Source organism: Chinchilla lanigera, unplaced genomic scaffold, assembly GCF_000276665.1.
Source record: "Chinchilla lanigera isolate Chin_1 unplaced genomic scaffold, ChiLan1.0 scaffold00001, whole genome shotgun sequence".
Classification (NCBI taxonomy): Eukaryota; Metazoa; Chordata; class Mammalia; order Rodentia; family Chinchillidae; genus Chinchilla; species Chinchilla lanigera.
Genome location: NW_004955402.1, coordinates 53,436,605 through 53,454,229, shown reverse-complemented (window position 1 = coordinate 53,454,229; position 17,625 = coordinate 53,436,605). Strand labels below are relative to the sequence as shown.

The following is a 17,625-nucleotide window of genomic DNA, read 5'->3' as shown; positions in this document are numbered from 1 at the left end:
AAAAAAAAAAAAAAAAAAAAAAAAAGGAAGTACAAATAGTCAATGATCTGAGGGTTGGAGGTATAGCTTAGGGGCCCAGTGCCTGCCTGGCAAGCTCAAGTTCGATTCTGGTTATGAAAAAAAAAAAAATATGAAATCATCATAAAACCCAGGGCAAGATGTTTTCTTCAAGAGAAATCTTACAATGAGTTTTTAAAACACTAAATGATATCTCATATTATTTTTTGCCTGAATTTGGAGTTTTACATTTTGTAGACCTGATAATAAGCAACTCTTTTAAGAGACTGTGGGTCTCAGAATTATCAGTTAGGGCATATAGCGGGCTCATCTCAGTGTGCAATTCTGTGTCCAGAGAAGGGATTGATTTCATGCTGTCCATCTAAAAGCATCCAATACACAGCTAACAGATTGAAGAAGTTAATTGTATTAATGGGTAGAAATGGCCCAAAATAATGATTAGAATCTTTAAACACATTTATTCTTTTACAGCTGTTATGTGGAATATGGGCTGGCATCATAGGTGTGGGAGATATGTTAAAATAAAAGCATATTCATTTAATGGAATTATTAGAAGGAACATTTCTATAACAAATTCATTTTTCCTCTCCACACGTTTACAAGATGTTAAATACAGGGAAACATGTCTGAAGATTATAAACAAATTGTAGCCTTTATGTTGTTTAATACTTTCAGATTATTTCTTATTCATTTTAACTTCAGTAAATGTACATAATTGCCTGGAAGGAAAAGCTTGAGCCATAAAGTATTTTAATGTAAAACAAATAAGTTTTGAAATTTCTGGTGAAGTTGGAAACTATTTGAAGATCACATGAAAAAATGTAGCTGTAATAGTATCAATTACCTAACAAAGTTTTACACAAATAACATAAATAATGACACCATAAAGTGATATGGAGGGGTAAAGATTCCAAAATAATGATCATAATTACAATATGAGGGATTAGCAGGACAGCAAAACACACACAATTACTAATTTTTTCTATTATTTTATGATAAATAAGTCTGAGTTTTATACAAATAATTGGAGGGCAATTTAAGAGTAATAAAGCTTATGCTAGTCAATCATGACCTACAACAAATCTAGTGAAGTGTCTCAGAAAGCCTTTTGAAGGATGTGGTTGGTGATAAATCCAAGAAGAATAGCAGCATCTCAAAAATATGAGGAAACCCTTAAACATACAAAGGCATTTTTATCATGTGGCCATGTGGTATTTCTCAACTTGTGCTAGGTTTGCCTGGAAGACAAGGTAGAACCACAGAAACATCCTAGACATAAACCCCGTAACTAGGAGGAACCATTCCTGGCCATTTTTTTTGCCTTTAGCAAAATGCAGTGTCCATGGATTTCAATTTTCTCCTGAGGAAATCAAAGTGAAACCTTTATTCTATACGACCTTTAAGATTGCTTCTAGAGCTGGCTAGCATTCTGCCTGTGTAGAAAATATGCCTAGCATTTCATACTTCTATGAGACTATAAACTATCTAATGTCTTCTCTGTTGAAACAATTGTGGAAATAAAACAAAGTTCACATTCTTGAGAAAGAAAGTCTCGATTTGTAATAGTTCCACAGAGAAAAGGGTAGTCTTTCTAATAAGTTTACAGGGAATACACACATGAGATTGTTGATCTTTTCTCACAAATTTAGCCCCTAACCATATGTGTCATGATAATATATATGCGTAATAACAATAAAATGAAATTGGCCATAGAAAAATGATTCTCATGTTATTGAAGATACATTTTATTAGGGGACTTTGTTGCACATTCTTCTGTGTTAAAATATTTTCAGGAAATGGAAAAAAGCACATGTGCTGGTAATGTGTGTTCCTGTGGGCATGTTAAGAACTGAGATAATCGGTAAAGAAGGCCAAGTGTGTGACACTGAACTGGGTTAGCGTGTCTAAGTGTGCACTTAGCAGTCCAAGTGTGCACTTGACATTTCGGTGGATTCCTTATCATTTTACTTAAATTATCCTCTTGACTAACCACCATCCTTCTCTATCCCCCCCATGGGGATTTGCACCCTATGAATTTCATAGCCTACATACATACACCCCAAAAACTTCATAGGCTAGATATTAATATGTGTAACATACCACTTGTTATAATTATTACTACATGCCTGGGGTAAATCTTTATCTGTTTTGACAAGGAAGTGGTCCGGGAATATATAATTAGTTATTGATAATGTGATTTGTAAGACACTGATAGGCATGTTAATAGAATTGGAGAATATGTATTTTTCACTTCAATCAGCTATTAACGTGACTTTTCTTGTAAAACTTAAAATGTTACAAGTGAAAAGCTCTTCCCTACTGGATGGATATTGTCCATTTATTGTGCTGTGTTATAATAGAACTGGACTAAGATATTTATTAGAATATAACTTCCTTGGCTTCTTTTCATCTAGCACTAATGGTTGACTTTAGTACAGCAAATCGTTCAAATAATCAAGGGAGTAATGTACTCATGCTTTTTTGCAAATTTCTTTGAGATATTAGCCAAATAATGAGGAGACATCAATCTGTATGATACATTTTTAGTATCTACCATAAAGATATCACATGCAGTAAATTGGATCTGTAGAAACTACTACTAACAGTGTAAAGATATTGGTCAGGCCACTGTTTCTGTTAGATAGAATGTACTAATGGCCGATTGTTTTATAGGTGATGAATGTTTTTCAAACGTAATTGTCCAAAGAAGACAGAATTGTACAATATACTAGGGTAGTGCTGTGATTACTAGTTGGTGAAAGAGGTGTTTAGTTCACATGCTCTATCAATCAGCATCCTCCCTAATAAGTAACTAAATATATATTTTTGTATAAAATTCAAATTTTGGCAGTGGCTAGAACCTATAGATTCACAGATATTTGTAACCTGCCTAAATAAATTATCTCTGAATGCCTACTGTTTGTCCAATAAGTAAGTGAAAGATGTATTTTGTCCACCCCCCAAGAATAGTGAACTACTAGGTCAAATTCATTGTGTACTTTTCCTCACTTTAAATATAATGTCATATGTTGGTTATGTGCACATTAATCAAGATTATCTGAAGGAACAATTGAGGACATGAAAAATAAATCCCCCCATAAATCTTTCTATGAAATATGTATGCTGTCAGGCTGTCTCTGCTGTCAGAAGAGACTTCATTATATATGTGGGATTCCTTGATCATTGGTGTCTATGAAACTGATGTATAAGTGGTGACTATTTACATGGACCAATCTGGGTGAAACCCCAGTTGAGTCACTTTCAGGAGCCTAGATGTCTTTGGTTCACAGCAATCGCTCCCTCACAATGAAAAAGTTGTTTGAATTTTTAAAGATGTAGTATATTTCTGGAGGGAGAAAGGACTTGCAAAGTATGGAGGCATCTTCAATCAAAAACCTACGAGCTCAGATGAGTTGAACACATTCCCACAGCTGTTCTAGTCACTCCAATGGAACTGATTTTTATGAAGCTCCCAGGGACTGTAACTTTCCATCTTTGGTCTTTGTAGCTCTATCTGCTTGTCATTTTTATTACAACAAACACTGTTTTTTGTCAAGTGTGTGAAGTTCTATAAATTCTATCTATTCACTTTGCAGTTTTGACTCAATTGGAAATTGGAAGATAGGATACTAGAAGGATACTAGAATAAAGCTCTAAAACTATATGATGAGATATTTTATAGCATCACTCTCACTACGCTGAGATTGGGTTAAAGCCTTGGGAAGCAAATTTCTCACACCCTTTTCCTGTGACATTATTTTCAGAGTAAACTGGCCCAAAGTTATGTCTTCACAGTCAGCTCACCAGGGAAGATCAGAACTCAACGGTGTTCTGGAAGCGATTCATGCAGATGCTTGTCTCCCACCAAAGAGACACAAGAGCAGACTCGTGTAATTAGCAGAATCCCCCTGGACCTGCTGTCTGTGCTTCTGGCACATTAATAAAGCTGAGACATGAACCAGGACCCCTGAGGGCCTTTCCCCATAAGTCCCTTATAGAAACTTCTGGTGTCTAAGCAACAGCTCGACTGAGTGAGGCAGCGAGAGGCTCGCTCTGAATTGGCTGCACTAGGAACTGTGCTCAAAAGGTCTCAGCTGGGAGTTGCTCTGGTATATTTGAGTAGTGGCATTTCCAAAGCAAATGCCACGTAGTAAAGAAATTCAGAGCTGTCAACCCTGAACACAGGGATCCCAGGGAAGGCTGTATCCTCCGAAGGAACCAGTCATTTGCTCCTCTGCTGTGTCAGCAAAATTCACAGCACAGAGAGTTTGGGTAATTTCCTTTTTATCCCTGAAGGCTTAGGGTAATTATTTTTTGCAGCCACATTAACTCTTATGATTAGCATCTTGATGGGGTTTTCATATCTATCTGAGTGATTCAGAGAGTCTAGGTGGTTATAAGTGCACATTTATCAAAAATGGATGTGGAGCCATTTTTATTCAGTAGTCATTCACTGAAATGAATTGTCAGTCTACTCTCAGGCTATGAATATGGATGAAAAAAATCTTAACAGAGATCTGCAAAATAGGTACCCATTCAATAAACTGCTTTTGTTGGTATAAAAAAATTTGTTATTAAAAAAATCAGGCTCACTGTTCTTTAAACCTATGCTGGACTAGTTGGGAAATACCAGTATGAGGCACACTGTATCAGATCATTCAGGCAGAATAATTTTCATTTTTACTTCTAAAATTAGGGGCACATCTATTTATGTTGATTAGGATTAGCCAGCCTTCCTCAATTCATGTGGGAATCACTACTGCGTTTTAATCTTATATGGTTATCAATAGTGTCAGGTCCAAAAGTATTTACATTTGGTCCTTTTCCACCTATAAGCTCAGACAAACCATGTCCAGTACAAGAGAAAATAAACCAGTGAGTTCTAAATTACAAGTACCTAATGGCTCCTGGGGATGGTATTTATGAAATTTTAAATGTTGATAGCTACTATTCTGTAACTGTTTTTTCTTCTCTTAACTGAAAAATAGCTGAGTTCTTTTTAAATGCGTGTGTTTTTATTCTTAGTTTTTCATTTGGAGTCTTTTCCCTCAGGTTAATTGAAAGCTAACTAGTGATCACACCAGATCTTCCTCACGTAGCTCAGAAGAATGGCTGAGGAGAGAAACACTGTCGACAGTAAAGCAACACTGACCAGACGGACAGTGTGACAGCACGACGGGTAGGACAACCAGGCTCTTGCTTCCAGTGGATTCCTCTTCTCACATTTTTGCTCAGACTTTTCATGGGAGCAGAATGGACTACATAAATACTTTTGCTAATAAAAAGCCTGTTTTTTTTCTAAAGAGCACTATTTTAAAAATAGCTATTCAACATAACAATCTTAATTTTAATGCAACAAATTACAGTTTTCAACAATTTAAGTGAGCATATCCTGTCACCATCAGCACATATATATTTATATATATACTTGTTATATATAGATGGATATAGCAATATCCATATCTATATTTGTCTACACACACACACACACACACACACACACACACACACGACAGTAGAGCTACCAGACCCTGATTAACAGAGTGTTCTAATTTCATATTTCCTTAGTTGTCACTGGATTTATTCATATGGAGTGTTCAGATGCCATTTGCAGAGCTTACTGGATTTGACCCTGTCAAAACTGAAAAAGCCACAAAATTTGTGGTAGGTCATGATGCCTATGGACAGACCCTGTGCTCAGAGGCAGGACTGGGTGTTGAAGACAGGGGTAAGTGCCTGTCACTCAGGTACCACCAGTGTGGGGCACTTCTCCCAGTGCCAAGGCTTCTGTTACTTTCAGACCCAAAGAATTTTGTTTATTTAAAGACTGTTCATACAATTTGGATTCTATTACTGTAAAACATAGATTCCCCCCTAGAAATTCAATAAATAAAGGACTTAGCCACTGAATCAAGGAAGCAGAACTCCAGTTATTAACCTTCCAGTGGGATTGGGGCTAGACCCAACCGAGCAATTTGTACTGCAATTGGTCTTCCAGGAGGCAGAGGGTTCAATGACCCCGCAGGCAGGTCCAAGAGAGGCTGTCTGTCTGGTGAGCAGTGCCCTGTGTGTGTCATTGGATGAGGCTGGAGCTGTAGCTGAAGCCATAGCTGCTGGACCGTGACAAGGGAGGCTGCGCCTCTTCACTCTGTTCCGTTGTGTAGCTAGGAAACGTCTGTGCACGAGACATCTTTGACGAACCAAACCCATGACCTATAAAGAAGGGGAGGAGAGCTCCATTAACTACCAAATTCAGAAGAGCACAGAGAGATATTAAAAAAATATCTCAGCAGCAGACTTCAAATCCTTGGTACTGAGCTTGCTGTTGGGAAGCAGGTTTAAGACTTTTATGCCATTTGTGAGTTAAAAATATATTCAGTGATCAGTATTTTCACCAAATATGTTTTCCCAACAATTGTGGATGCCAGGGAGCTAGCAAATTTTCTAGGAATCTCAAACTTGTTCTGCAACTTTTGAAATAAAAGCAGGAAAGCCCTCCAAACAATTTTGATGGAAAGCCTGTTGGCCCCTTCCTTTCCTTTTATTCTTACTTTCAGCATACAAATGTGAATTACTAATTTTCTAAAAACCCTGTGAACAAGCAAAATATATCTTGTCCTAACCAGAGTCCATTACTTATTATGAGAGAGGTTTTACATTGACAAAGTTAGGGGTTCTGGCTTATCCTAGTGGTTTTGTCAGTCTCTGTGATAAGGTAACCTTGATGGTTAATAAGATGGCCTGAAAGATGAATCCTATACAAGACATATTTACTAAAATTGTGTCTCTGCCCTTGGTTGCTGAGCTGCACCCTCGTAAGGAGAAATCATCCAGCACAAACTGCAACAGAAGTGGTTACTGAAGACTTGTTAGAATGCTGACAATATATGGAGAGACATATGTGTGTGTGTGTGTGTGTGTGTGTGTGTGTGTGTGTGCGTGCCAAGGCTTTAGCAAAAAAAATTTCCCTATAATTACCTTGTCCTTTTTTAGCCAGGCATTATTCTTCATGCATAAGAATGATTTGTACCTAATGCATGGATCTCATAGGAAGATAAGAAATATAGATCCACCATATGCTATCTTTTAGAATTTATATTATGCTCAGAGAAAGAAATGTATTTAGTTTGATTTTTGTTTTATCTGATTTCTAAGATGAGAAATCCAAACAGGAAAATATATTAACATGCAAACGTGGGACATCTTGTCAGACCCCTCCATGGTGTCCTTTGCAGTGCCACAGACTCAAAGCCAGTTTTATTGTCACATGGTTGGTAATATCCTTGCAGTGCAGAAAGCCTGAGACTCAGGGAATAAACCCAAAGGATTTGGATAATGAAAGGATAATTAAAGCTGGCAGAATTGCTGAAATGTTTAAAAATTGTGAGACAAGAATACTGCTTTTTGAGTAAAAATCAGTTTTAACTTCACTATCTGATTCTCTTTTTAACTGTGCAGGGGAATCGTAATAGACTCATTTTGAGCAGATCTGGGAGAAGAGCGAGGATATGATGGCTAAACTTCATCAAGCCAACTTGATTCGCTTGGGAGCAGACGAGCGAATAAGTAAAGCCCACTTCTGGTTGTATTTGTATCAGTCATGCAGGTGTGACTTTGAGCACTATGTATGGTTTCGGGTCCTTCCTCTTTGACAGTGTTCCCCAGCTCTGCATCCTGGCCATCGTGAACTAAGCAGCTTTGCTCCACCATGCCCTCCCACCATGATGTTTCTGCCTTGGAACAAAGCAGCCCATGGACTGAAATTTCTGTAACTGTGAGCAAAATTAAACCTCTCCTCCTTTAAAATGTGGGCATTGGGTACTGTGTCTCAGTATTGACTAATACAGACAGCTGGTAGCAGAGAAGTGAGGTTGTTACTGTGACTACGTTTGACCACGTGGTTTAGAGGCTTTTGGAACTGATTTTTGGGGAGGAAGTCAGAAAGGTATAAAGATAGGGTGTAGAAAATCCTTAGACTGCTGCAAGCAGAGGCTGATGGGCAATTCTGGTCAGAGTTCAGAAGGCCAGAATAATGATAAAAATGAAGACATTAGAGGCCTGGCAAGCAATCCTTGATAGGAGTAGTGCAGGAAGCTGCTGGAATGAAGCCAAAGGTACAGTGGAAACCTCAGAAAATCAGATGATAGGGATGTGGAACATCTGCTGAAGAAAGTTGAAGGTCATGAGCAGAGCCAGCCCAAGTCCTCTGCAACTGACATCTCACCTTGTGGCTTCAGTGCTGAATATGGAGACACAGGATTTAATATTCACCCTTATAGATTTTGATGTTACTTTATTCCAATTATTTTTATCCCCCGATTTCTCACCTTTGGAATGGAAATATTTACCCTGTGCTTATGCACATTGTTTTTGATTTTTATAGAGGTCTGCAGGTGAGTATTTGCCTTGAATCTCAGAAGACACTTTGCCTTTTGGGAATATGCTAGAACCACAGAAACATTAAGGAAGGGGTTATTGCACTCTTAGTTGTATGCAGTATAGTTGTAACAAATTAGGCAAAATCATTAACTAGCTTTTGCATTCATTTGGAGATGAAAGGTGGCTTAATGAGATGTGCTTGGGTGTCAAGTTGACAAGTGGTGGTTTGTGATTGTTAAGTCCGCTGCCCACTTGTTTGGCTTGGGAGCCGCTGAGGGCATTAGGAAAGCATAGTTTTGGATGTGTTGTGATGAGTCACTGAGGTGTGGTGGGGTACATCTGGTCCCTCATCCTTCCCTCTCTGCCAGTGTTTCCTTGCTCTGCTTCCCAGTCGCCATAAACTAAGAAGCTCTCTCCTCCACCCTGCCCTTTGTCACAATGTTCATGCCCAGATGCCAAGCAAACATGGACTGAATTCCTCCAAACTGTGAGACACATTAAGCCTCTCCTTTTCTAAGCTGTGGGTGGTAGCTGCTGTGCTCCCGTGACGTGAAAGCTAACTAATACAGTGGATGTTTTCTTTTGCCACACTCCTGGGGGTGGCTCTGCTAATCAGATCCTACTGAGCTTCCAGAGCTTTCTGCTCTTTCAGCCCCTATAGTTCCTCCACCTGTCTCCTAGGGTCCTGTAACTTTGTTTCCTCTCTTGAGTGTTTATGCCTGAGAATAGGCCGTGTGTCCCAGTGTGTTATACACCAGTCACAATTCCTACTGACTCCCTGAAATTTACCCATGGCTTTCAAAACAGTCTCTTCCTTAAATTCTCTTAGAAATCTTAACTCAGTGTATCTTCTCTTTCCTGCAGCAACCTAGTGATACACTGAGGAAGGAAAACTGAAGCTGAGAAGTAGGCAGACAAGGGAGCAGTTAAAGCCCTAGAGGACTGAGAAGGCATGATATTTGGGAGACATTTGAGAAAGGCTAGGATAGGGGTTCTGGGTGAAGTTAAGAGTGAAGAGAGGGTAGGAGAGTGGCTGGAGGTTAGATGTGGGAGTGTTGGTGGCACAACACAGGCACATATGCTTTTTCTGCTACTTACTAATGTGTGGCCACAAGTGAAGGACTCACCCTGTTTCTGAGGTTCTGAACTTCCTTATCTGCCAACTCTGGGTGATAATAAAAGCATTTAGTTTATATCGTTCTTTTGAATATTAGATCAGTGAGTTAATCCATGGTGTGTACTGCCACACTACTAAAGTGATACAGCACTGGGTGGATCCCCAAGCATGACAATTAACCAGGATAACAGGATAACCAGTGGTGTCATTTTAAGCGACAACATTTTGGCGTACTGACCTGATATGGGAAAAAACACTTAAAACTTTTAATGACTTTTTTCTCCATATCTTACCACTGACTAATTATAATTTGTAGTTCATATAAGTGAGAATATTAGTATATGGCAGCATAAGTCAACTGGAGAGTCTACATTGTGACTATTTTTCTAGCCTTGGTTTTATCTTGTTATTTTAGATGTTTTATAAATATCTGAAAGGGGGCAATTCTGAGGATCACTCAATTCACATGACCTGTAGGATGAAAACTGAGGCTGACATTGTGAATTGAGCAGCGGCTTTTCTTATGAACAGTTTTATAAAGTCCTAGATTATTAATCTTAACAGTCAAATCACTCAAGTCACATTTATCAATCACCGACTAAAACAGCCCAATTCTTTGCAGGGAAGACCACCCAGGGAGGGCAGGTGTCTGACCTTAGAGTTCATAAAGTGGCCTGGGAATGATGATCAGATAAGGACAGCAAACAATACACACCAGTAAACAATCCACCCGGTTACTGCTACACAGAATCAGAGAAGAAGGCAATGGAGCTTTGGAGAGTGTTATAGGACCATGCACATCATTTCAACCATCATTAACAACTCTCCCCTTACAGTGTGCAGACCTCACCGCCATCTTGGGCTTTTGAAACAGATGTAGTTCTGCTGTATCTTTTTGAGGCTCATTTCCTGCTTTGGGAGAATATAGTCTCCAGAGGTGTTTGGAATATTAAACAAAAAAATATGTAGGAAAACTCTTGGAATGGTAGGTATGGTATAAATGCTAGCTTTCTTCTTTCTACACTAACTGGGTTCATATTCTTGTCATTTTTTTGTTCAGTGCCCCCTCCCCATACTTTGCGCCACCATCAATGTCTGACATATATCTTGAATATTATTCTCTTTCAAGGAAAATATTGCTTGCTTTACCTCCTTTGTGAATAATTTCTAGTCTAGTTGGAAATTAATTCATGATTTTTCTTACTTCAGTCATTTTTCTGCAGACCATTCACAAATTATGTTACTCAGTGCTATCACAAAAATAACACACTTTAATCAGAACTGAAAATATGAAAGTTTTGTAAGTGTTGTTTGACTTTGGCAATAACAATATGGGAACAAAAAAGACAAATAAGAATTTTCTCAACATTCATTTGAATTATGCCCTTAGGCAATGTTGATAAAAGCAAGACAAAAATCAATTGTGATTTAAATTAAAAACTTGATGGAACAGACCTGTGCATTCTATCATATAGGAGTCTACATAAATGCTTTGTAAACTTTTCTCTAGTTCACCAAAACAGAGAATTTGAATAAGTGCACCTGCAATCTGAGGATGCACCATTTAAAAGTAATAAACTTGTTAACAGCTCTTAGTCTGTTTGGAACTCTTCTTGAATTTTGATTTCTACTCCATTGTGTATTTATGTTTAATGGAAATTAATGTTTTGAATCATATATTCCAGTAATGTTGACAATGTGGGGAAAAATGCCTGGTTGTTTCCAACACCCTTTGAAAAGTGACATTCCTACCACCTCTGTTCCCTTTTCTGCATGGTGTATATGTGTAAATTCCCCAGAAACGTAGACTCATTCCATAAAGAAGGACATATATTGAACATGAACGTGTCAAAAACATTTTCTTTATTCTAGCAAAACTATACCAAGTTTCCCCCACCACAATTCTGGGAACTCAGAGGACTGCACAGCAAGGAAGCAAAGCCATTCTAGCCTAAAGGGGAAGTGCCTTGCTGTGTGATAAAACATTCAACCTGGTAAAGAATTACAAGGAATACAAATGCGGTAGAAAATAACAAGCAATGTGGAATGCAAGGCCACTGACTCCCATCATTCACTGAAGGAAAAGCGGAGAGAACAGAACATCACAAACCTCCTCTCCTTCCTGAGGCATTCAGAAGTGTACTTTCAGCAGCACAGTTCTCACTGAGCACTCCCTTCTGGCCAGGGTCTGCTTTTCTACTCTCATAAACCCATTTTGTTCTCATATACAATCAAAAGTGCCCCAAGCACTTGTAGCAAGTCAAAAGTGCCCCAAGGCATAAATCTTGTGATCATTAATTGGGAAGAGGAGATGGGCCTGTAAAGACACTTAATGATTATTTATGTGTTTTATTAATTTGTCAGAATCTGGGGGAGATGAAAGGATGTCATTTTTTTGAATAATAAAATGACATGAAAACACGAAGCACAAACACACCAACGTTCTCTGATGAGGAAGGGAACAGCCTGCAGCCAAAGCATTAACAATGGTTGGGCCTAAGTAGTCAGAGGAAATATTGTCTTTCTTTAACAACAGCTTCTAGTGCATGCAGGAAAAGGGACAGCCTGTAGTGGGGGAGGAGGTGAAGCAGGACTTGGGGTGCAGAGAGCTCTGACAGCTCTACTCTAGTCTGGTAGTGAACTGCCGCCAGATGGTTTTTACGGAATCTTATGGAATGTCTGCCTACTAAGCTTAGGGCTAGGCAAACTTGCAACCAAATTAGAAATAGAAAAAACATAGGGGTATTCTACATATTTTAGTAATAACCTATTGTATATTAAATATGCGTAGAAATGCCAGAATGCATTACCAGTGTTCCATGCACAAACTGCATTTGAATTTTACTCCATTTTTAAAAGTTATAATTCTAATCAAATTTTGGGTTTTATTCAATCTATGTACTCTCCAAAAGTGCTTCTGAAGTGCCTTTGGAGATTCTGGGATGTCTGGAACCTGTCGACCTTGAATACATTTGTTGGGAGTATTGAGGTACAATATTATTTCTGAGTGTGTATGTGCTTGTGTCTGTGTATGACAATAGCTCTGGAGTCAATAGACAGGGTAAATGAAATAGGCCCTTACCAGTGTGGGCAGGAATCATTCAGTCCATCCAGATAGGACAAAAAGGAAGAAAGTGAATTCTCTTTCTGAGCTGGGACATCTGTCTTCTCATGCTGGATGGAGTTCCTGGTTCTCGGGTCTTCACACTCGAAATGAACTAAACCAGTGGCTTTTCTGAGCCTCCAGCAGAAGGCAGATGGTGAGACTTCTGAACTGTATAATAGCTTGAGCCAATTCCTATACTAAGTCTCCTTTCACGGATTTATACATATCTTATTGGATTTGCTTTGCTGGAGAACTCTAATACACAGATTCTTATTTTACATATGGAGAAAATATAATTATGGTCTAGAGGTATTTAACAACTTGCCAAACTAGATAATGGGGCAGGAGTCAGATCTAAATCTCTTGGAAACAGAAGGCAAAGCATTGCCCTTACTATTTTTGCTACAGTTTCTCATGGTTGCTCTTTAAACACATGTCTCATGTTAGGATACAGCACAGGGAAATGTCAATTTTCATAACTCAATTCCTAAAGATTGACTGAACCACTTCTGAAATGATGAAGTTGCTGAAGGACAAAAACCCACTGAAATAAGTAAAGATATGTCTTAGTTTTCTAGGGGTGTCATAACTAAATGCCACAAAATGGGTTGCTTAAACAACTGTCATTTATTTTCTCATAGTTATGGAGGCCACAAGTCCAACAGCAAGGTGTGGTCAGGATTCGTTTCTTCTGCTGCCACTCTCTTTGAGTGACGTTTCTCTCTTTGGGCTGCAGATGGCTGTTGTCTTGCTGTGTCCTCGCATGATCTTCCATGTCCACATGTCTGTCCAATCTTCCCTTGGAAGGACAGCAGTTGTACTGAATAAGTGCGGCTGATGTGACTCATTTTACCTTAATTACCACGTTAAAGATTCCACCCCAAATACATCCCAAAGCAGGGACTGGGCTACAACTTGTGGATTTTAGAGGGGCACTAGTCAGAGCCATTACAAGCTATAAAAATAAAATTAATCAGGAGATAATAACTTACGATAGTATAGGCATTTTAGTCTATTTTTCACTATAATGGCAAAATGCCTAGAGCAAGCTACTTCATAAAAGGAAGCAGCTTTAGAAAAAGCATGGCCCTGGTTCTGGTGAGGGGACTCCTGGGTGTGTCACATCATGGCAGATGGCATGATGACATGATTTCTTGCAACAGTGACACTTATCAACACAGGAAGCTAGCAAAAGCCTGGTGGGGTTAATTCCTTCTTAGGGTATGCCCTGGTCACCTACTGACCTCTCACTGGGCCCCAGGTGTTGAAGGTCCTACCACCTCTTAGCATCACCCCACTGGGGGGTTAAGCTGGCACCATGGAAGCTTTGGGCATCACAGACCATATCTGAACCATGTATTGTAGTAGATGATGCCTTTTTCATTGCTAGGGATTCCTCCTTTTTTCTTCTAGTTTTATTAAGGTATATTTAGTATTCAACAAACTGAGCAAAGCTAATATATACAATTGGGTGAATTTGGGCATACAGATTATTATTTTCTTGACCATTCCTTTGGGAGGTATGTGTATTTGTTTGTGAAATAATAAATTTAGGGTAAGATTACACACAATGATTAAATATGACAGGTAATTTTTCTTCCTTCAAATTGTCAAAAAAAGATTTAAAATTCTTAATGGGTGTTTTATGCTACTAGGTTTCTGATATAAAGTGTCAAATTGCATTGCACTGAGCTACTTTTCTTCCTTAAGGCATAGACATACTTTTTTTCTTACCATACAGCTGAGCAGAATAGGTCTTAAAAATACTTTTTCCTAAATTTAAGTGTGAAAACTTCATCTTGTTTAATTTCCTTTTGGTGCATAAAGAATTTCGTTTGTAGTAAAATGTCTTTGTGTTTTCTGGGTTTTGTATATTGATAACAAATCTTTCCTTATCATAAGTGTATTAAAACGTTTTCTCTTACTTTCTTCATATACTTTCACAAATTTAGTTTGCTACATTTAAGCTCTATAATTCTTTGAGAATTCAACTTGGTTCATGTCCTAAGTTACGTATCCTATATTATGTAATGGTTAGTAGCATGAGTTCTGAAAGACTCCTTGGTTTGGGTTCAAGCTCTACCACTTACGATTGAGGTGACATAGATATTCTTTTACTATTGGTACCTCAATTTTGGCACTGTACACTGACAGTGTGATAGTTTCTACTAATAGAATTATGAATTGAGTGATTTAACCTGTGAGAGTGTAGTCTAGTAGAGTTAGTGTAGCAGAATCAGGGGCATCACCTTGTGACATGCACACATCCCTCATTAACTAACTTAATTTCCAAAACCTGCCATGAAGGTAGAAATAAAGTGGCTGTCCTAGTATCTGGCACAAATCCTCTCAATATAACCTGTTTTTGTGTGCTTTGGAATTTTTAGAGCCTTTGTTTGTTCCTAGTGGTGTAAGCTTTATGATAGTGTGTCTTGTTTTTTTTATTCGAAAGACTTTATGATATTTTAAAATCAAGGAGCTAATATGTCCCACTAGTGGGAAATATTTTTGAGTTATTATTATAATTTTAAAATTATTTTCCTTCCATTTTATTTGTTTCTCTTTCTTCGATCTGTTTTCTTTCTCTTTACCATCTGTTATTCAGATGTTCAAGGGTTGTATTGATCTCGTAATTTTCTAATCTTCTCCATCTTCATTTTTTTTTGTGTGGTTTTACTTTGTGGGAGTTTTTTAGTTTTCTTAACCTTTTCTTCTTGGTGTATGGAATCAAGATAATTTCTACAGCTCTGATTTCAATTTCTGAAAGGTTTCTCTTCCTCTTCTTGTTCCCTCCCTCTGTCTCTTTTCTTTAACCTTCAAACATAAAAACACAAAACTTATACAAACATTTATTGCTCTTAATGATGAGACTTTTATCCTTGAAGTTGTGATACAAAAAGTGGACCTTGAAATATTCTTTATTTACATTTAAAAGTCAGATGGAAATTGTTGCATGAGGAAACTACATACAATTTAATTTTATGTGGTGCTCAGTCTACAGTTATAAAGAGACTGGTGGGTTAAAAACATCAAAACACTAAAAATATCAGAAATAATGTAGCTTATTTTACTTTAATTTGGTTTAAAAATGTAATTTGATTCAGTTCATATTAATACTTATCTCATAAATACTTTATAACAAAAATAGTCTTATACCTATTATTTTGGTTAGTATAACATTTATTTATTTCTGTTGCTTGAATTTAATTTCTCTTGTATTCTAATTCTTGTAAGTACCTACTGGGTTATTATTTTTTACAACTGTAGTCTTACAAATCTTAGCTGAACTCTTTCCTATTAGCAGATAAGAGAATCTATTTGACTAATTATAGAGCACACCAGCAATCTGTGGCAGTTGGCAAGATGATAAATACTAAAATGAGATACTCTAAGTTGAAACAATGTTAACAGAGGAAAAAATGGAATAAAAATCCATTAATGCTGATTAACGAGAGGAATGGAGATTCCATAATGAAAAATTCAGAAATCTGGTTTCTAAAGTAAATATTTGATCAACATTATCAAAGGTACAGCTATAAAATGTGGATATGTTACTACATTAAATGTTAATTATATTGTGTAACAATATATCATTGTTCCCATTTTCAAAGATATTAGACGATTTTATCAGCCAAGGAGTAATTTAATATTATAAAGTTGAGTATAATCAGTTCTGAACCATAAGATGCGCTTCCAATAAACTTACTAAAGGGTCACTTTGATGTCCTCTAAATAATGAGAAGGTACATCTCAGCACATGTCCTTGAAAAGCTTATCTATTAATGAGAAACTGGAAGGTTTCATTTTTTTCCAATTTTTATTAAAAATTTCAAACTAATGCAAACTCTAATTTTCCATGAATGTGAGACTTCCTTACATGACATATTCTTTGATTAATATTATAGACAAAATTATTCAATTTTAAATAAACACACACAGGACATAGTTCCTATAAAGTTCAGACTAAAGTGAGGAATATCCTCAAATTGTTTAAAATTTCCTATCAAGTTTTGGTACAATATAGTACACTTCAGTTCTGGAAAAGATGTAATGGTAAGTGGTAGTTAGTCTAAAAATTTATGAACTGACTTTAAGAATATGTATCAAAAATGTAACTTGACAAATATCTGACTTTTCATCTCATTTTCTAGAATCTTGATATGTGATTACCAAGGTGGATTACTATAGAAGTTTGCCTTGGGTTTTTCCTTTCAATAATTGATTAAACTGGTTTTTCAGACATCTAGTCAATAATCTTGTCATCACAAGCAAAATTCTGTTTCATTTTGTCGATATATAATATACATTATATATTTAGCAATACTTCCTTTGCCAGTCTCTCCAGTGATCACAGCTTTCAAATTCTTTATATCTTACCATTATCAATTAAGTCTTCTTCATGTTAATAGTGTAACATAAAAGCTATGTTGGCAAGGGGTAGCGGGTGAGATCAGGAGATGAAGGGCGGACAGGTCATGGAGAGTTTACTGATGTCCACATGATGGGGTATATTTTCCTAGTAGCTCACAGAAGCTTTCCTGTGCTTAAAAAGGCCAGTGATTAGATCATGCTTATTGTTTGAAAGTTCTCTTTGTGGCACTACGGAGTAGCTGTTTTGAGCTCTTTTTCTGCCATTCAGTATCTGATGGGTAAAATTTCCTTCAGGTAGAACAGCTTCACATGTAAGATTTATTATTATCATTATTATGATTATTTTTATTGGTACCAGTTAGACATACACAATAATCACATTCATCATAGGAAATTTGTACCTGTACATGGTGTATCTTTTTTTAAATTTTTATTTATTTATTGGTTGATTGATTGATTGTCCTTTTTGAGACAGGGTCTTGCTATGCAGTTCAGGCTGGCCTTGAGCTCACTTTGTAGTCCAGGCTGGTCTCAGACTTGCAATGATCCTCCTGCCTCAGCCTCCTGAGTGCTGGGATTACAGGTGTGCACCACCATGCCCAGCATTTTTTTTTTAATTTTAAAGAGAGTAGTA

At 37.3% G+C, this 17,625-nt stretch overlaps 2 protein-coding genes across 9 annotated transcripts in view; one reads left to right on the top strand and one right to left on the bottom strand.

The window, feature by feature from the left end:
- Cd226 (CD226 molecule) overlaps positions 1–17,625 on the top strand; it is a 152,036-nt gene that overhangs the window by 106,667 nt on the left and 27,744 nt on the right. The gene's annotated exons all lie outside the window — the stretch shown is intronic.
- Positions 7–17,625, bottom strand: part of Dok6 (docking protein 6) — a 424,913-nt gene continuing 407,294 nt past the window's right edge. The window contains exon 8 of the mRNA XM_005373053.2: positions 7–6,231. Coding sequence (XP_005373110.1) covers positions 6,092–6,231 — 140 coding nt within the window. The 3' untranslated portion in view covers positions 7–6,091. The remainder of the gene's footprint in view (positions 6,232–17,625) is intronic.